General features: G+C 37.5%; 1 protein-coding gene across 3 annotated transcripts in view; it reads right to left on the reverse strand.

The window, feature by feature from the left end:
• MYO16 (myosin XVI) overlaps positions 1-21,617 on the reverse strand; it is a 404,375-nt gene that overhangs the window by 199,747 nt on the left and 183,011 nt on the right. For all 3 annotated transcript variants that reach the window (XM_052773633.1, XM_052773634.1, XM_052773632.1), the window contains exons 6-9: positions 19,915-20,039; positions 15,878-16,003; positions 3,160-3,235; positions 1,644-1,797 (exon numbers count right to left, since the gene is read on the reverse strand). In XM_052773633.1, the coding sequence (XP_052629593.1) occupies positions 1,644-1,797; positions 3,160-3,235; positions 15,878-16,003; positions 19,915-20,039 (481 nt within the window). The remainder of the gene's footprint in view (positions 1-1,643; positions 1,798-3,159; positions 3,236-15,877; positions 16,004-19,914; positions 20,040-21,617) is intronic.

Raw genomic sequence — 21,617 nt, forward strand, 5'->3', positions numbered from 1 at the left:
AGTATCCAGTACAATATGTGCACCACAGCACAAACTTCTAGAACATAAAACACATGGAAATGCACAATCTAGATGCTAGAACAATGAAAAACTTCTCACAGTCTCTAAAACCTTTGAGAATAACTCTCTTGCTAGGCATCATTACAGAGTTACAGGAGTGACTTACCTTCTACTTCTGGTATTACTACTTTTATCAATAATTAAAAATAAAGGGTTTTTTTTATATTTGAGAATCTAAAGCTTTAGCTTCATACCTCAAAATTCTTTCTTCACTTAAAAGAGAGTTGAAGGCCGCATAAATTTCAGGAGTACAATTAAAGTTACTGAAACAGTGGGTTAGACTAGAGGGCTGCTTATTTTGTAAGGAATTAACAGGCATGAGAAATCAGTAATTCCATAAACATACGTGTCCTAAACCCAGCTACGTACTGTAGTAACTACAAATCATGAAGCAGAAACATCACACTATGTTTACTATCCATTAAATATGCAATCTTTACAAAATATAAATATATCTCATGGAATTCTGAATTTAACAGATTGATCATTTCAGAACAATTGCTCATTTCTTCCGGATTTTAATGTATCCAGATACACTCTGCAGACCATAAATTATAACTAGTATGAAATGGAAGCATATACATCTTCTCCCTCTCTTTATAAGAGGTTTTATTTATTTTTTTCTCACATACAGTCTGGTGATTGTTAAAGAAAAATTAATGTCAGTATTTCACAAGCTTATGCAACCAACATGCTTCAAATATACAGCAACTGCATACTGTATACAGACATTATCTGTGCCTTTTAAAATTCTCATGGATCACAGTATCTAGAAATAAGAATTTGAGAAATCAGTGTCTTGCACTACCATAAAACTGCCATTAATGCTTCATACCTATTTTACACCTCTTTTCACGTACTCATGACAGCCTTCTCTTAAGATTCACAAGAAAATACAAAAAGATCAAAGTTTACAATTTAAGACACAAATTGACTCTTCAGTTCAGTACCGAATTTTAAGTTCACATTGCTAAATTCTACTTAATTCCACTTGAATTTTAAGCAGTACAAATCTGACTACAAATTTGTAACTGCCTGGAGCTGTATAATTTTATCTGTGATTGCACATATTATTTTTATTTTCAGGACTTGTCCCTGCTTCTCTCATAAGCAATGGTAGTTTTACTACACTATTCCCATTTACCTTAATAAAAGGACATTTGGGTCTACAGTATTAACCCCTAATAAATCTGCTAAGGCTATGCCAGATAATTTTACTGGCAATTATAGCAATGTATTTCATTACTTATAGTCTATATTGATAGAATTAAGGTTGACAAAAAGAGATGAGAGAGACTAACACAAAAGATGATTCAGCAGATTTCCAAAATGAAAGAGTTACTTGACCCATCAAATCATGCAGAATCAATCACAGAACGGTTGAGGTCAGAAGGGACCTCTAAAAGGCATCTGGTCCAACCCCCTGTTCAAGCAGAGACACATAGACCTGGTTGCCCAGGACGATGCCTAGACGGGTTTTGAATGTCTCCAAGGACACATAGACAGGATTCACAGATTGACAAATACATTTCAAATGATAATCTGGCCTCAGTGCATAACTCTTTATCAACAGAAACACTTACAGTTTATTGGAAATTGTGGGCAGATCATGGATGATCTCTTCGTATTGCTCTTCTTGAGATAAAGTAGAAACAGCTAAAGGGTCTTTCATTTTTTCCTCCCAAACAATTTCAGCCTTCAGAAGCATTTCCTCAATAAACTCAGAAGCTGCAACATCTAAGACATTGGAACACCAAGATATCAGACAAATAAAACAGTGCAGAAGAAATTTAATTTCAAATCTCTAGATCAGATTAAGAATAAGCATCCAGCTAGATAAAATGAAAACAATTGCTCAGATATTGATCATAAAATAATACTTGAAATTACTGGGAAAACAAAGGCTAAGTAAATTCAGTATGGAATTAAGTTGTCATTTGCAAGACCTCAAAACCATTCTCATTGTGCAGAGAACCGAAGTATTATTCAATAATTTATAGGACTTCAGGAAAAACAATACAACTGTTTTCAACTCTGTATTTCAATGCAAACATGTACTTAAATCCTTTTGAAACCTTTTACCTTTCTACAAACTAGATTTATATGTCTTGCACATACAGAAGTGCTGAAATCAGTTGTGTTTGCAGACCAGAAATACAGTTAACTCAACTGTGTTAAATACATACTACATGTGGTTAGCTACCTGTATTGTTAGATGATCTCAGTTTAGTCCATAGCCTTTGATACAAACTGGCACGCATCTAACCACAATCATCTTTTCCGAGATTGTCATGGAGTTCCTTGTGAATGTATTTGTAGGTGGTACATTATTTGAAGCATAACATATCTTGCTTTACTATGCAAAGGAAGTTTCTCCTCATAATCTGACAGAAAGATTCTATATTCTACATTACTGGATTCGTTCTTCATTTTATCCTAGGCATAGAAGGTTGAACAACCATATGTTTCTTCTTTTCAACGCTGCTATCCACCATTACTGACATTAGCTCTGCTTTGATCACTGGGTTAGACCAGTTGCTCTCAAGTCCCTTCTAACCTGATATAGTCTGTAATTCTATTATCTTTAGAGCCACTGCTTCAGCTCCCTGTTGCTATCTGGTCTAAGAAGGCGCTTTCTTCTGTGGGAAACAACAGGTGTTGAAGTTCAAAACTGGATGGTGAATTTGTTTTCAGTAAACAGCTATAGAGAATCCAGTTCATGAGGGCTATGTACTATCATCAGTTGAGACAGAGAAAGGAACTCAGTAAGAAGTCACCAAGGAAGTGTAAATGCAGCTGCCACCAAGGCACTGAAGGACTTACAAGGAAGAAACATAACTAAACAGGGAATGCAACACATGGAAGAACACGCTATCATTTGATATGACATCCTGCACGATCACGACTAGCAGTTTTCAGTAATATATGAAAAAGCATATATACATACATGCAAATGTGTATGTAACTCTACACACTATATAAACTATATACATACACATGTATGTGTGCCTCTGTCTGTGTTAACTAAGAAAACAAGAAGGAAAGAAAACAGTGTCACAGTAACTCATACATACATATTATACATGGATTTTCACCTACCTGAAGGCTTTTCATTATTGCAGTTAAGAAGACTGGGATTTGCCCAGTGCCTCAAGAGCAGCTTCACAAGGTTGGTCTAAAATGGGCAAAACCAGAAGTGTTTGAAATGGGCAGAAGTAGGACAGAAGCAGTATGCCTGTCATTCAGTTTATTCATTCCTTCCTGCACTAGCTGAAATTGTATGATAAACCATATGGAACACCTCCAAAATCCCTCCTTCTGCAGCTACTACATACATTAGTATAAACCACAAGCAGCAGACTAAAATACAGTTTCCGTACAATTTCAATGTCCCCTCAGCATAACTCCACCCCCATAGTCTCCCTCCATCCTTTCACGTGTAAACAAATCCACATCAGTAAGGAAAAAACCTAACCCTCCATCATCACCTGCCATGACTTAGATCACAAATATTTCTTTATTCCTAACATTCAACAACTGTGTACCATCACTGCCAAAGGGACATGACTCACAGCCAACATGGAAGTAAATCTGGGTTTTGTCAGTAGTAGAAATTGGCGCATTTATCTTATGTTTACCAAATCTATTTAACATTTTAGTAATGGTAGCAATTACAGTACAGTAGAGTAGGGTGGAGTATCATATAATGGTGATTATATATATATTTTAGCCATATAAAAAGACCAAAACATATTTTTCAATTCCTGCAAGAATGCTGCAAGCAACTGTTTTTAGTGAGCTCTTCTACTGCTGCACCGAAGTCTCTGTAGAGGTATTTTTCCATCAAAGGCTGTAGTAATGTCTACCCCGATAAACTGGTTGCTCAAAAAGGGGTAAGAAACTGCACAAGGAGCAAAAAATACATTTAGAATGTGAATATAGAGCTCAACTAAATGAGAGAACTTTTACCATTTTGGGATATATGTTAAAGCAATTACAATTTATAATATGAATGTAACCAACAGGGGAGGCCAGAATGAGCACAGGAGAAAATAAGCTGTGCAGAAAAGAGAGGATTCTTCAGAGCAGAAGAGAGCTACAGATAAATGAGACCTGAATTGGTAGGCAGCTAAGGGAAAGGATAGTAATTTGGCATAAAAACAAGCAATAAATAAATAAAGGCTAAACAGGAAAGAAATCATATGCAATAAAATTGAGTATGGATTCAGTACACAGGAGGCAACTTACTACAAAAGACCATGATAAGGAGGAATCAGTTCAATGCAAAAAAAAAAAAAAAACCCAACGAAGCCCAAACTTCTAATCACAGAAAAACAGGAAAATACTGTTGCAAATGCCTATAAAACTAAGATCATCTTTCTCTCCTCAGCTTTCTAATGCTGGCTTTCCCTTCTGGCAGTAACAGCAGAAAATTCAGCAAACTGTGGAAGCAGGGAGGAAGCCGTACTAGGTTTATTTCCAAACCCAGTTAGCCCTGCTTTCAACTGAGAACTCTCAATGCATCTATCTCTGTGTTTTTTCATTATGAAAAAATGGAACATGCTTAGTCATTGAGCTGACTAAATCAGCAGCAGTTGCATAATCTCCTTAACAGCCATTCTGAAAAGTGGTAGTGGTTGTATCGAAGGAAGGGGGGGGGGGGGGGGTTAAATGCACTTTCAGTTTAGTAACAATACACAGCTTTTTGGGTTACCAAAGTTTCGGATTTATGCCACAAGAAATCCTGTGCTCCAATATTAATGCTTCCTGCTGCCAATGGAGTATCTCCAGCTGGGAATCCTTGATGCAAAGACTAAGGTATTCAGGTCACTGGCAATTTCAATTACCTGCTTTTGGATACACAAAACTGTGTCAGTTTTAACCTCACTTATGTTTTAGGAGGAGTACTTTAAAATCCAATTGCCATATCTTCAGAAATGTGCCTAACAGTAGAAATATTTGTAGAATAATTACAGCAAATTACCACTATCCAAAGGTATTTCAATTGCAGAGTTGCAAATAAAGGAGATATGACTATGTTAAGAGAAACTGCAGTATCTAATGAAATATTGTAGAGTCTAAGAATAAAATGAGCATGTATGTATTCCTATTTTCCAGCGTTGTCTTGCCAATTGATATAAATGAAAAAAACAGATAATGTGATGATTCACTGTACAGAAAACTACTAGTAATGGCAATTATTTAAAACATCTGCTTACAAAATATCAATTGCCTTGCTTCCTCTTGTGCCCTTTATTATTTATTCAGTGCCTTTTGACAGGACACCAGGAAACCCCTTAGACATTACTTTTCTCTTTTCAGAACTTATCCCTGAGTACCCTCCTTTATGAAACACAAACTTGGTTACCTTTTCTGTACTAATAAAGCACGGCTCTCTCTCTATTGGTGTTCTGTCCAAATTACAATTTTTTTACCTCTCTCTGACACCTCTTACTGGGTATCTTGCCCTTTGACTGTTGAGAATGCTGCTGCAAGGAATATTTCCCTGTCTCACCCCTTTAATCTGAAAGTCCTACCTTTTAGATTCCCCTCGGCTACTTCTTTTCTCACCAAGCCAGAAGCTGCTTGCCCTCATTTTCAAAGGCCTTAATAAGACCCTCCATGCTTTACCTATTCCCACTCATTCAGCATTCAGGCTCCAGTTCCCACCCCACATCAGTCTGTGACTTTGGCCATCACTAATAAATTTTCAAATACCTATTTCTGTGCTTTTTCTAGGCTGCACCTTATACTAGCAAGGAAGTCTTCAAAATATCTGCAATCTACATTGTAAACAGCCTGTTCTGATGTGATGCTTGCCAAGCAGAGAAACAGGTAATGCACTGCCATTCCACCATTCAGGTGGATTGAAAAATGGCTCAATGGCTGGGCCCAGAGTGTGGTGGTCAGTGGCAAGAAGTCTAGGTGGAGGCCAGTAACTTGTGGTGAATCCCAGGGAACAGTACTGGGTCCAATCCTGTTCAACATCTTTATTAATGATCTGGACGATGTGGTAGAGTGCACCCTCAGCAAGTCTGCAGATGACACCAAACTGGGAAGAGTGGCTGATATGCCAGAGGCTCGTGCTGCCATCCAGAGGGACCTTGACAGGCTGGAGAAATGAGCTGACGGGTACCTCATGAAGTTCAACAAGGGGAAGTGCAAAGTCTGGCACCTGAGAAGGAACAACCCCAGGCACCAGCACATGCTGGCAGCCATCTGGCCAGAAAGAAGCTTTGCAGAAAAGGTAGACAACAAGTTGAACATGAGCCAGCAATGTGCTCTAGCTGCAAAGAAGGTTAACGGTATCCTGAGCTGCATTAGGAGGAGTGTTGCCAGCAGCTTGAGGGAGGTGATCCTTCCCCTCTACTCAGCAGTGGTGAGGCCACAAATGGAGTACTGTATGTATCCAGTTCTGGACTCCTCAATACAAGAGAGACATAGAGAGAGTCCAGCAAAAGGCCACTAAGATGACTGAGAGACTGGAGCACCTCACATATGAGGAAAGGCTGAGAGAGCTGGAATTCTTCAACCTGGAGAAGAAGAGGCTCAGGGGGATCTCATCCATGTGGGTAAATACCTGAAGGGAGGGTGCAAAGAGGACAGAGCCAGGCTTTTTCCAGTGGTGCCCAGTGACAGGACAAGAGGCGACAGAAGCATCAAGGACATCAAAAAGAAAAGTGTATGTTAGGGACCTGAAGCTACTGGGGAGTGAAACAAACAAAATAAATCCCAAGACAGATACTCCCAACGTTAAGGAGTGAGGTAATTACTAAACTATTAGAGTTACTGTGAATTGAGTTTTGAAGATTATATATTTGTTCTCCATTACACAATAGTATGCCTTAGAAGACTGAGTTTCCCTTAAAGCCAAAGTCTCACAGGTAAACCCCTAAATAAGAGCAATATCATTCAGAGGCTGAATAGCATTTTCTCTGCAATCACAAATCTGATTCACAGTACTGATTTAGAAACAGGAAATGATGTCTGAAACTCATTACAGATCTCCCTTCTTAATACAATATAGATGAGGAAAGTATTTTTTCCTATTTCAGTGCAGAAAAAGGGGGACCCTAACCACCTGTGGTCAGCAAAGTGGAACAGATTAGAAAAAGTAGGTTGCAGGAATGAGACTAGCAGCAGGGTAGAAAGAGTGGAGGGGAAAAAATAGAACAGAGCATGGGTAAAATGCTGGACATTGGAACTAACAGCATGAAATAAATGAAGTGAAAGGGAAGAAGAGAGACATGACAAGGAGGCAGGATGTAGGTAGAGACAGACTAAGCAGAAAAAAAAAAAAAGAAGAAAGCGACATAGTGAGGAAAAACCACCAAGATTGAACAAGGGACATTGGGACTGTAAGCAAGTGGGGAAAAGGGATAAGTATAACAGAAGGGCTGGAAGGTTGGCATGAAGCCAAAGTAAAGAGAAAGCTTGGATGAGAACTGGGGAGAGGAGGAGAGGCAGAAGCTGGCTGTGCAAGGAAATTAGGATTGGGATAAAACACGTAAGGAAAGGACATGAAGCCAGGCAAATGAATGGGACAATAAGACAACAGAATCAAGACAAGAATGGAACAGACTGGAGGCAACGAGACAAATAAGGTTGCGCGTGCGAGGAATGAACCGTGAAGACTCGGTCTCTTCATACACAAGAGCTTGGAGTGGAACCCAGGTTCCTCAAATGTCACCGCTGCCTTTCTGCAGTCAGCATGTTTAACCTATATGGCCTAAGAGTATGCCTTTTAAACCTCTGGAATAGGTTCAAGAAGGACAACCTAATACTATTTTCAGCTATCTAAGCAAGTAACAAAGGTTACTTAACATTTTTCTACAGCTGAAGTAAAGACTTCAGCAATCCTTACTTCAAGACTGATAACCTACATTTCTGTTTTTTAATCCACCAGAAAATTAGACAGAGAAAAAAATAAAGTAAGTCAGGGAACAACATTATCTGATCTTGTGATTAAAGATGCTTATAAGTTATATTCCTACAAGTTATATATTAATACCACAGAGAGGATCATAAATCTGGCACTTCTCCAAGTTTGTGCCTGAACAGTCTTACTAGACTTTTTTCATATATGAGTCCCGAATATGAAAGTCACTACAGCTGGTATTTCAAGGAAAATTAAGTTTATATTGATCACTAAGTTCCTGCAATAATCAAGTAAGTATATAGTGTAGTCTGTGCACATCTCAGCTATAAAAACATAGATGTAAACACTGAGAATTTTATACTAATTTTGTAAATTGAGGTTGTCTCTAGTCTGTATCTGAAGCTCTTGTAAATCTGTTTTCTTATCATTTGGTATTGTGTGAATCCAGCTTTTTTTGCCTTAGTGTTCTGTACCCACAATTAGCATTCGAATCATTTATAGAAACCTTCTGAATATACTGAAAGAAAGATATCACAGGCAGAAATCCCAAAGTGGTCTCTCTGCTTGAGGAAAATGAGTGTACTTTGATCTGAAGGGACATGCTGCTCTTCTACCTGAGTACAATCAGACATGCCAAAGATGAAAAAAAAGACTATAGAAAAGAGGGTGAGAGATGTCTGGATAAAACATTCTCTAGAGGATTTTCTGACCATAAATGAAAGATTCCAACTGCCTGACAGGGAAAATATGTACTCCCTGAGTGACTATACTCTATTCTTTTTGAAATACTGAACAAGCATCCCCTTCTTTAGGCTCTTCTCATTGAAAACATTTGTGGAATGTGTTCGCAGAAGTCCAGAAACTGCATTCAAAGGAACTGCTATGGCAATGGCCAAACTTGAATGAGATTAAATATCATTTCCTACGGTGGGTTAGATATCCCATCTACATTGAAGCATATCCTAATGATGGATTGTGGATTTTTTTCTATTTCGAGGTCAACATGCACTGAAAGAAAAGAAAATGAAACTACAGTTCATAGTTGAGTCAAATGAGTAGCGTGTTTTGGTAACAATCAGCAAATTAGGTCACATAGTAAGAAGGTGTGTTCTCTCCGACTTCAGCAAGAAGCACAGAGTTTTTTCTATGATCTGAAAGAAATACTGTGTTTGGATGAACTAACTAGACAGAGAGGTATGATTCAGTCCAAGCAAACAAGCCAACCAAATGTGTGTCATGGGAGAACATACTTACAGAACAGCAATTTCAGACATAAATTTTGAAAATGACACAGGATGTGTATAACATGCTAAGAAACATGAGGTAGGCATCTGAGCTCTCTAAACAATTTTTATTTATTTCGGATATTGCCAATTTATTGATGGGAAGAAATCCTTGCTACTGCAGGAGTTACCTTGGAGAGGTACAGTCAGCAGTTCAATGACTCTCTTATCCTTTTTTTTGACATCACAAAACTGTTAAACCTCAAAGCCAGAGGCTAAATCTGTCTCGCTAAGTAAGAGAGTGCAATGGAGCAAGCTTAAGTATCCCTTATAATCCACACTGCTTAACTGTTAGTTCCACCCTTGACTCTGCTTTGGACCACTCCGACCAGCTCTCTACAAACAAGACTAATCTCCTATAGAGGAAACTAGTTCTAAACAATATGAATGTGAGCCAGGCTGTTGCCTGGCTTAATCCCTAGCCTTCTTTTATTTAGCAATTTAACAGTTTAGACATAGGCAGCATCCCCCAGCGATGAAATTTTGGGAGAGGTAGTGTTTAAGCTACTGGGGAAGTCAGCTCTGACCTGCATGCCTCCAATAGCTTGTTTGAAAGGTGACATTTCTGTGATAAACAACAAAGAAACAGCTTGTGCCTGGGAATTGTGCCAAAGTACCCAAGGCAAATGTCAGAGCTCCAGCCTATTCCCACCACGGGGAGGACAAGCGTGTGCTCTCCTGATCACAGCAGCCTGGAAGATGTCCAGCGGGGACAGCACTTCCAATGCCAGATTACTAGCTGTTCACAAAGTGATTGCTGTGCTAAATTCAAATTAGGGCGCCAGATTGAGAAATACAAGTTGCCCTTCTGTAGCTGGTATCAGTGCCAGCATGGGTGGTGTGGTACCCAAGTAACAACATGTGCCCCACTCTGGTGTGCACAGGCAGCAGCCACATATATACATATACACGCCAGCACTCCCCATGCTGCATGTGAATGAGACAAGGGAGTTCAAAATGTCATCAATAACAGTATTAAGAATGTGTATGTCCAAAAGGTCCTGTTAAATTTACATAGGCATCCCTGGCACATTCTTGTTTCTTGAGGCTGGTTTTGCTGCCCTCATAATCTTATTTTGTGTGTCACCGATGCAGATTTGCCTGTGTGTTGAACAGGTTATTATATTCCATCATTGTATTAAGGTAAAATTATTAAGGAAAGCAACTCTGACCTTAATACCTCAATAATATCCATTTTTGCTATAATGTTACAATTTCAATGTGCATTAAAAATAAAAACTTGCTTTTAGCCCTAGTAGTTACGGGGGGGGGGGGGGGGATTACAACAGTCCTAGAAAGTAAGAATAACCTTGCTTAAAAATATGTCCATTTTTTAATGCTATTAACATTATTTTTTAACATTTGCAGCTGGTAGTATTTCAGTTAATAGTCTGTTGCACACATTGGTAACCTAATCTGTTCCTGCAAAGCAGATCCTCATCTTACAGAGAGACTGACCTTCAGGCAGTAGCCTCAGTTGCCTTATTCTGTATTCAGTAGCCATATCCTGTACATAACCCTCAAACTCACTAGTAATATCCTGTACTCCTATGCAAGAAAGATGTTCTACTCTGGATCTACACACTCTGGCACTAATAGGACAATTCACTTATCATTCACTCATGCTCTTTTTCAGTATTTGGACTAATACTGTTCTAGCAAATTTCAGATGGTAAATTTATCTGTGAGACTGCTTTTCTTTACAAATACAGGTAAAGACAGGTAAAGTTTGGTTTTTTTTTTTTAACATCAGATAATACATAATGGCACTTAGAATTCTGAGTTATTCCCTGTTTGGAAACAATGCAACAACCTACTGCTATGTTTTGCTTTTGGTAAGATCAGTATTGTTGTTAAGTATTTAACGCTACTCCCTCTGTAGGTTTCACTCTTTAGGCTAAGAGTAAGGCATAAACTCCATGCCCCCTTCATGATGACTGGGGAGACCCAGCACATCCAGTGGGCAACTGACCCATCCTCTGGCCTGTTTGCCCCACACTTTGTCTGGACTCCTCCTGTAAAATTTTAAAACGTTCAGGTTAGACCTCTAACATATGCTAGCTGCCCATGACCTCTACAATCAGGGAGGGTCAGACCTCTAAGTAATGATTCATCCCACCTTTTTAAATGCATCTCCTAGATTTGTCTGAATTGCACTCTAGAGGTGATTCTTCACATTAGACAGACAAAGCTTTGACTTTGCACTTAGGTTGTAGGTGGCTAAATTTCACTGAGAACAATCCCATCCTAAATAAAACTGGTTTTGCCATTATCGAGGTGTCTCTACAAGCCAGGTTTTGATCATAAGGTGTGGGTGTGATGTCTTTCACATGCTTAGCTCACTTAGGATAATGTCTCTCTGCTCCAATAATTTCTCATATAATTTACTGTGGGAGATGGAGCAATAAGCTTTTTGTAATCCACTTACATTGTGTATTGATTTACAACTTGAGATTTGTAAAAAGAAGCTTGCAGCGCCTTTATTCTTTACAAGTTTCCTCCTGTACAGATGCAAATTAAATTTTCTCACTATAAATTTAAAACTTCAGTAGATTCTTCTTTTTTTTTTTTCCAGGTAAATTAGTACCATGTCTATTATTGTTACGGTCTTACAAATAGCCAAATACAGTTGGTTTGGGTTTTTTTTTTTTTTCATTTTGTGTATTTTGTGGGTTTTTTTCATTTTTTGTATTTTGTGTATTTGCAAACATAAAACTGTGTATGTATAGAGCTCCAGTCCTTCAACTGAGTCTGGATGTCACTCAAACAATGTAACAACTTCTTCATAAGAATATCACTACTCAAACTTTTTCAGAAAATAATACGCAAAATGAATGAATGTAAGTTCTATAACAAAATAGTGCAAAAACTAAATGTGTAATTTGTGTAACTAATCCAATTGCATTTTATTAAGGTAAGCAGCTTCTCCAAAAGAAAAATATATCTGAATTACTAAGAATTTAGGTATTTCATAAACAGGAAAAACTATCAGTCCTTATGACTCATGAAATATAATATTAATTACATATTGGATGGGGTTTGGCTGCAGGTATTGCAGCAGCAGTGCTAGTAAACTACTAAACAACGATGGTTTAGAATGGGTTTTTTGAAACTTCTGTGACCAGTCATTAAAGGATCATTGCTTATTAGACAAGCTACAAGACAAGAAAAGGCTATTTTTCTGTTCAGATACTTCCCGGAAGTAAAGAAATCCTCTCAAGAATTGAAAAGAACATCAAACTAAAACCAAACAGACTTTTTTACAGTCTTCTAGTAGAACATACAAGATTTATCACTGTAACAAGTTCTTCACGTGAGACTTCTTAAAAAAACCTGTCACAAATACGTGTTACAAGAGGTGAAACTGTAAGGAATGGAGTCCAGAATTCATATTAATGACTTTCTCAGGGAACATTAGTATTTTTTGGCTAAAAAATAACTATTCCCTCATTAATGTATTTTAATTTAAAACATACTATCCAAATCATGTCTTGATTTAAGGTCATTCCCATTCTGCCATACTACTTTTTCCCGAAATAGTAACAACGCTCATATTTGTCTATAATTAATTACTCAAAATGGAATTATAAATATGATATGCATATGAAATCATACTAAGGCTAAAAGATGTTTCAAAATTATCATCATAAGAAAGGAAATTTTAAAAACACCCCTATGGCTTAGCTACTGGATGAAATATTTTCCCTGATAGCTAATAAATCCCTCTTATAAAGGAATTTAAATTATTTACTTGTTTCTTACAAACAGAATCCATATGAAAGCCATACTTACCTCCTAAATAAGGATGGCAAATTATCTATAATGATAATAAGGTATCTCCAAATTGTACTACTTATTAACACTACAAAGGGAAGATATCTGCTCTGTATTTTGTTAATTTCAGGAAGGAAGACGCAATGTTACTTCATTTGTCTTCCTCCATGTGCACCTATAGTGCTTGCACAGCAGCTAGCACAACTGGTCCCTGGCTTCTCACCAGAAACTCCTGGAATAGTAAGAATCACTGCCACTGTCATCTGGGACATAAAGGGAGACACAGTTCAACAAAAGAGCCAGCAAAAAGGATCATCTCACAAAATAGCAATCTGAGCTCTTACAACACTTCAAAAGGAAAGACATTTTCTCCATTAGCCACTTTCAATTGCAAACTTTACATGTACAGGTCTGTTTCAAGAAGAAGAATACCCAACTTCATGACAAAAAAGGTATTTCAAGTCATCCAGGGTTAGTGTTGCAAACATATACGTGTTACACATATATAACCAAAGAAAAGTTCTTCCACAGTCCTTTCATGTCCTTTTCAATACAACTAGTGTTTAGGCTTCACACTAGAAAAGACTTACAGCCATCGTATAACTACATTAATGCAGTACAAAACCCGAACTTGCAAGCCATTCTGAAACTAAGAAATGGTAACTCCAGCTCAAGATTACATCACTGCAATCACCTTTCTTCTAAGTAAGAGGGTTTTTGCCCTACTGAAGTCTGAGCACAGGTAGAGGGAGTGTGTGCCCACCTGCAGCATCACGTGACAATCCAGAGGGATCAGTGAGGGCAGTAGAACTACAGAACAGCACAGGACAAGATGGGATGAGAAAAATAAAAACTACAGTACATGTAAAATATCACTGATGCCTCACTTGCTAATAAAACCTGGGTTCATTGTATTTTTGCAGAAAAATTTTCTCTGTAAATTTAACTTTCCAGAAATTATTGAGGGTACACACCTCAATTATTGAGGGTAGACTAATGACTTAATCTATTATGAAAACATGCTAAGCTTTCATACCCTGTAAAAGAGCAGATACCCTGTATCTCAATAGGAGAAATCTATACCCCAGCAGAACCAACTAGTCTCAAACACATGTATTTTTACTATTATTTTTACTATCTTCTTGCTATAAAGTATATTATTTATTTTCTGAACTCTGAAAAGAGGTTGGAAGCCATACATTCAATGAAAATGAGAACATGTGCTATAAGGAAATACACATATGTCATTTTAATGAGCAACAGGACATGAATCAATATATAGCATAAGTACTGAATTGTATCCTTAAATAGTTTTGCAAACCTAAAAATATGCTGTATACGTAGCAGTTTTCTGAAGAAGACAGTCTGATAGGTGAATTACAAGATACATGCATAAGTACTTGAATTACATCTGTCTACTTATATACACATCTTTTTTGCTTTTCATTAGACATTTTGGCATGCTTAGAATCTACTCCTTAAACCTTAACATGTGGATCACCTACAGTGAAAGACTCAAAAAAAAAAAAAAAGAAAACCCAACAAAAAAAGCAATCTTGGCTTCATATTCAGATCAGCTGCACCCCACCTCTTGTATCTCACCACCTTCATCTTGTAATTCACAGGTTTACTCACATGAGTACCAAAAAGCAACTGAGATACGAGAACCACACATGAACAAAAATCCTAGTTCTCCTCAATCACTGGCTAGAGATTCAACTAAATGAACAGTATTGTTTCCACTAAAATCAGGAACAGAATTAAGATTACCTAACTATGGAATTCATACTCCAGCAGAAGCCTGTGAAGATTTTTATTTATATTTATTAGAACATAAAAAAAGAAAACCAGAGTCCTGTTTAGAATCAACAACTTCTTGCCATTCTGAGTGGCATCGTTGATGGCAATAGAAATAGGCATTACAAGATGGCAAAGTACCGAAGAAACAGGGGAATGGCTTGACAGCTCCAATTCATAGCATTTTCTGACTAACTCACCACACCTACATTCACAGTGTCAGGAAGGATATCCCTGCCATCAGCAGGAATCTGAACAGAAGCAAGCCATTTTTATTCAGAGCAACACTGGGAAGCTCAATCTTGTGTCCCTAGCAGAGCAGGTCCAGCCCCTCCTGGTGGAGGACAAAGATAGGAAGGGATGAGTTTTCCAGGAGCTGCAGCAGAGACCTGAGAGGGAAAAGAGCAGGAACACAGGAGGCTGAGCTAGGATGCATCAGAGAGGTTTTTGGAAGGTACCTGTGGGTAAGTGGTGATTTGTGAGCCATGAGGTGGGCAAGTGGGAGCCATGGGGAGCACTCCTAAAGTGGTCAAGACTGTAACAAAGGCTCACTGAGCATGTCTGGGGAGAGCGAGGATGAAGGAAAAGTGAAAAGGTAGAATATTAAGAGGCCCAAATCATGTTTAAGCATGGCCTCCAAATCCCAAACCCAGGTCACCCCTCCACAACTCAGTGACTGGAAAAGTTTGAATGCGACTGCTGTGTTAAGTGAACCCTGGACATTCATCCACAAAACTACACACAGAAAAAAAGTTAGCTAAAAGTAAGAGTTTGACATCAGAATATAAAAAATAACAGACAGAAGTTATTTTGGCTCCCTTTCAAATGTCAGTGCAAATTTTATTTTTGCTGGAGACAAACTGCTGTTGATGGTAGACTGATTTTAATGAGCTGTATCGGGTTGATAGCTTTACAGTGTTTATTCTCAAATGTTCTCTGTCATTTGAGATGCCACCTATAGTACAGGAGTGTGTAAGCTTTTCACGTTAAAACCAGAATAGTCTCCCTGACTTGAAAGTATCTGCTATTGCTACAGAAGACTACCACAAAGAAAAGAGAAACAGGTGAAAAAATTGTGCTTTACCTGTCCATACTTTGCAGCTAAATGTAGGGGTGTCCAGTACTGATTATCCACTACATTGAGATCAGCCCCATGGTCCAGTATCAGAGATGCAACATTCTTGTATCCATTAGCGCAGGCCACATGCAGCTGCAATATAAAAGTATCTTAATAGTTTAAAGAACTCAGAAAAACCCATGACATGCTATTGCATATCTTGGCTGCCCCACAGACCTAACTGGCTAAATCATGATAATGACAAATACAAAATATACATGCGATAACAGACTAGAAACCCACTGCAGAATCTTTTTTAGCATTTATAAACAAAACCTGCAAAAAAATAAGAATGTTAGCTTATTGAGAACTACTTAAACAATCTAATCTCACTAGATACTTTTCATGCCGTTTCAAGCAAACATCTTTTCAAACACACACACAAACTTCATGAGCCCAGGTAGCTTCATACATTTCAACAGAGCTTGGCCTAGACCTAACCTTCTTTGTGGCAGTTCAAATACCCCAGATGTAAGTTGACACTACTTTACTTCAAAATGAATTCATTAACATACAACCAAACCAAGCACATTGAGTTTGCAGCACAAAATCAGTCACAAAAAATACTTTCTCAATTTTGAACCACAGAGATTTTGTTTCCTCTGCTCACATTGCTTCCCTAGATACTTAAGTGGTTTTAATAACTGCAGTTGATTTTCTGTGTCAGTAAACTTCCTTTCTGAGTCAAAGTGGAACAGAGAGAAGGCAGAAAATGCAGTAACAGAATGACAGAAATTCAGGTCAGCTGGAACCTCAGGAGGTCAACTAGTGCAACTTGCTGCTAAAGCAGGGACAACTTCAAAGGTAGCTGTGTTTGCTCATGGCTTGTCATTCTGAGTAGCAAATACAGTATGACTGATAAGGTACTGAAAACTGTAGTGGCAAGAAGGGGAAAGAGGAAACTCGAAAGTATTTTTGTTAATGATTGATTTGAGAAACTAGACATTAACTTTTGCAGTTATATTACTATTTAAGGCTCTATATGTGTTTGATATTTGTATCAGCAATCAATTCCACTATAAATAGTATTTACAGAATGAGACCGAGGGGAAAAAAGATAGATTTTATTTTTTATTTAATTAATACAAATAGCAGGTATGTATAATAAATATAAAAGCAATATAATACCAAACAGGACTTGTGAAGAGAGAAAGAGAAAAAGTGACCATAGAGAAAGACATAGTAGGGCAATACAAATTATTTGCTCTGGTAATAATCAAGTAAAAGAGGAAAACGCAATAAGGAATCCTATGTCAGGGCAAATTTGTCATTTGTGGGTTTTGGTGGAAATTGTTTCTTGTGTATGGTGAGTAACTCTGTTGAGGCACATACTTCACATGACAAGATTCATCCAGGTTACAGTTTAGTGGTCTTTATTTTCTCAAGGTCCTCTGCTACAATTTCAAACATTCCGTCCACTTCTGGGAGCAAAGGGGACAAAATTTGCATTTGGAAATTGGCACAATATAATTGCTCATCTCCAGTCAGAAGCCGTCAATTCTCGTGATGATCAGTAAGAACAGGGCTCAGGAAGACTATAGAAATGGAGAACTGAGACTGTAGGTGGTAACCTGTATCCCCAAACCACACAGCCCAACTACATGATTTTTTTCCCTTGAAGTAATGTTAGCCAAAGAGACTATTTTTCTTAGGATTGAAATGGATGGCTAACAGCAAGAAAAAGGTCTTGCAATAAACTTGTTACTAGAACTGTGTAGTTCAAAAGTCACTATAAGCATAGGAGACACCGAAACAGAGTCCAGGACATTATTTGCCTTATTTACTATTTCTGGTTCACCTGCACCTGCAGACCATGCATAAAGTTTTCTCTATGAACATGCTTGATGCAGAGGGATGAAACACATTACAGCTCATCAAAAATCTTCCCCTGGAAAGGAGGCAGAGTACCCCTGCCCTGGGAGCAGAACAACTCTGTATGCTATAAATGCTCCTAATTTCAAACGTACAAAAACCTCAAAATTTTCCAGTAATTTGACATAGCTTCAGCTTTTCTTCTGTTTTAACAGAAGAAATTACATTTTCTATTCAGACATCAATCTGACAAGTGCTATTTTAAAGTAGTTTAAAAGCTCACAGGACAAAGGAAGTATTTTGTGACTGAAATCTTTCAAAGAAAAAATACTACAGGATGATCTAGCAGAAAAATTAATTTTGCCATATATCATTCTATGTCTGTATTGCATGTGCACATATTTATGTGCTATTAATCTATGAGAATGTGTGCATTTCTGTATTTATGGCATCAATTTTTTGCCTGATTCATCTTAACTTCCACATGGACATAGATATATTCTATCAAGAGAAAACAAATCTCATTTGCTACTTAGAACTAAGATATTTGTTGTTTTCTCTGTATACATATATGTAGAGCAACAAAAACTATTCCCAGAACCCTTTGATACACGTACAGCTATCACAGACTGGCTGACTCCACAACCATGAATAGAGACAGAGCAGTTGAACAAATTCCGGATTTCCCACCAGTTTGTTAGACAAAAGTTTCACATAATAGACATCTCATACAAAAGCAAAATGATCCACTTTGTAGCTACTTGTTGCAAGACTATGAAAGAAGTTCAAAAAATCAAAGTTCAACATAAAAACCATTCATGCAAAAAACATCCCCTTTATCAACATCCCACCAAACAAACAAGGAAAACCAAACTATCCACAATGGTTTTCTGCTAGTATTTGCAGTACTGTTTAACATATTTCAGACATGCATTTCAACTACTCCAGCTAACTACAGAAAAGGTTTTATACAGTGACAGTTAGGTAAGTTCGTAACTCAGTTTAACAAAGCCAATCCAGACTACAGTAGCAATAAAAGTACAACAGAAACAACTTTGCATTTCACCGTGATTTAGCAGCTTAGTTTAAATGTATCAGAAAACTGGAAGTTAAATTAATGCTTTTATGAATTAAACTAAAAGTTGTGTTGTTTCTTCCCACCCCTCCCCTGCTTCCCTCCTGTTTTTAAGTACAGTTAACTGCCTCGAGGTGACCACCCCAAAAGTCATAGCTTCCTGTATAGACAGAGCCAGCGGTTGGGATTCAACAATCCCAGATATGAGGCTGCTCACTTTTTCAGTTATAGTTTAAATACTCCACAGGTATTAAAATATGGAATTAAATACTAATGATCCAGTGTGTTAATTCAGTATCATGCAATGTAATTCAGCATAAATGCTGAAATAATAATAATATTCAGTAATATGTGCCTTTCTAATTATTTTAGTACAGTACTTGCAGAAAAACACAAAAGATTTTTCAAAAGTTATTCAGTATCTTAATGTTGTTGATGACCATTTATTGATTGACAATGATTTGAAGATTTTATATGCAAAGAGAACATTCCACAGACATGCTACCTAGGGAATGATACATTTATTTTAAAATTACTTGACCGCTGAAGAAATAGCGATCCTGAAAAAACAAAGGGATAGAAGATCTATTAGCAGAAAAAAATATAATGAGACCCAGTGACTACAAATAACATGCAAATTTGGGAGAAGGAATACTTATTCACTGATATGGTGGAAGCTTCATTACACTGAATCAAGATGGGATAGCTTCACGAAACAGCGTTTTAGCCTGGCTCAGCCAGAAGGTACAAGCCTAAAACAGGAATCACTGTGTGAAGTTTCATGCCCTCTCTTACACAAAATGCCAGAGACCACAAGTATCTGCTGCAGTTCTAAACTACAGTGCTAATATTTTTTTTGCTATTAATTTTTGTTCTGCATATTCAGTGGCTAAGAGTAAGAAAGTTGTCATTAAGACACAGATATTGCACTAGCCTACTTTAAAATCTGTACTATGCATGGCCTTGACATCTATCTATTTTCAAAATGCCAGATGAGAAGCAAAACCTTGCATAACCTCACTTTGCTTCTTAGAGAACTGCCTTGCAAACACGCCCACCAGTACACACTTGCAGTACATGCATATTCACAGGGTGATGATTACATGTTCCCACTCACCAGTGTAACTCCTTCGTCATTCTTTTGATTCACACTTCCTCCACTTGATATGAGATGTCGGACATCTGTAAGCATTGTCATAGGTCTCTGTATCTTCATTTGGCGCAATGAATTGAGCTCTACACCTGGAAAAAAGAAAAGGCTAAGATCTTCTGCTATTTCATTCATCAATAAAGAACAGACATATGATCTTCTGCTCTGGGTTTGTAAAAGCTTAATCAACATTTAATTAGACTTCAGTGTATATTTATAGAACATGTTTACTTACTTATATATACCAACAAGTTTACTTGTATCTTTATTTTAAGTCACTAGGTGGATGATTTAATGTCAGTCAACAATACCAAATAAATGGGCCTGATTCTCCTACTGACTGGCAAGAGCAGTTGTAGCTAAAGCATTAAATCCACTGGGATAGTGAAAATAGCTGCAAATGGGAAAAGAATTAAACACTCTAAGGAAGCCGCTCAAGTGTTTAGGTCTTATTTAATGAAAATTATTTTTGGCTGCTTTCTTTCAACCCTGTGTATACATCACAGTGCCCAGACCAGTCCCTCAAATCTGTCGGCTCAACCGCTTGAGAGATTGTGAAGTAAAGCAAACGACATTAGAACTCAACACTTTTTTATCTGCCTGGGTTATTTTTAACCGGGATTAGTTCTCCTGCTGAGCCTAGACCATTACAAGGCCCCATAAACCAAGAGAAAATGTGGTACAGAAGCAGGAACAGATGGGAGAGGATGAAAGGAATGAAGGGCACAGGGTTGCTTGTGTCAGCATTGTTACTGAAAGAAACAGTTCTCGAAGTACAGTTTTAAAAGGAAGATAAGCAAGGCAGACCATAACCAAAAGAAAGCATGGCCTCCAGTCTGAAGAGATTTAAAATTAGAAACCGAGGGTACAACAAAATTGCCAAGTGGTTAAACTAGCAACTGGCTGTGGCTTGACTGGAACATCTAACCAAAATTCAGGGCTTGGTTCTTCCACTCCTAGCTTCACTGGTCACTTACATCCATATATAGAAAATGTAATTTGAGTACAAAAATCCTTCCTCTCTACCCTGGCCATGACGTAACAAAAAACACATGAATAAATTATTTCTTGGTTCTTTTCCACATTTGTCAGTGAGCTGAAAAGTGAAAAATATTAAATTAATTTAATTAATATCTATTTAACTTAACTTTTTATCTTCAACAATTCTTGCAATTTTTTGTATTGCTAAAACAACTGAAGCATGTTTCAGAGTAAAACCATATTTTAAGTTTCTTAGTTTTAATCTACCCTGGAACTCGTATAAATGGGTGTACCATATGTAGTTCAGCAAAGAATGTGAATCATTTTCTTTCTCTAACATGCTACTATACACACTGCTTTATGTTCTGAATTTTATTTGCCTGCAGCACTTCTAAGAGTTTAGCTCTGAAGTGAAACGTTCAGTGTGCGCACTGTCTTGCTGGCCACATTTACATATTGTCCTATTTTCACACCTGTCACCTAAATGACACCAAATGTAAAACACAAGTCTAAACCTAAGCTGGAGAAAATGAGATGTTTTCTGTATCTGGACTAAAACCTGTGATCTTTCACATACATGTAATTCAGACAAACAAACATATATATGGTATTGATGTCTTAAATTAGATACGACCCAAAAGCAGAATCTGCTAACATCCTATTGCCTGACAGTTGCTAAACTGGAACAC

Source organism: Harpia harpyja, chromosome 22 (genome assembly GCF_026419915.1).
Source record: "Harpia harpyja isolate bHarHar1 chromosome 22, bHarHar1 primary haplotype, whole genome shotgun sequence".
NCBI lineage: Eukaryota > Metazoa > Chordata > Aves > Accipitriformes > Accipitridae > Harpia > Harpia harpyja.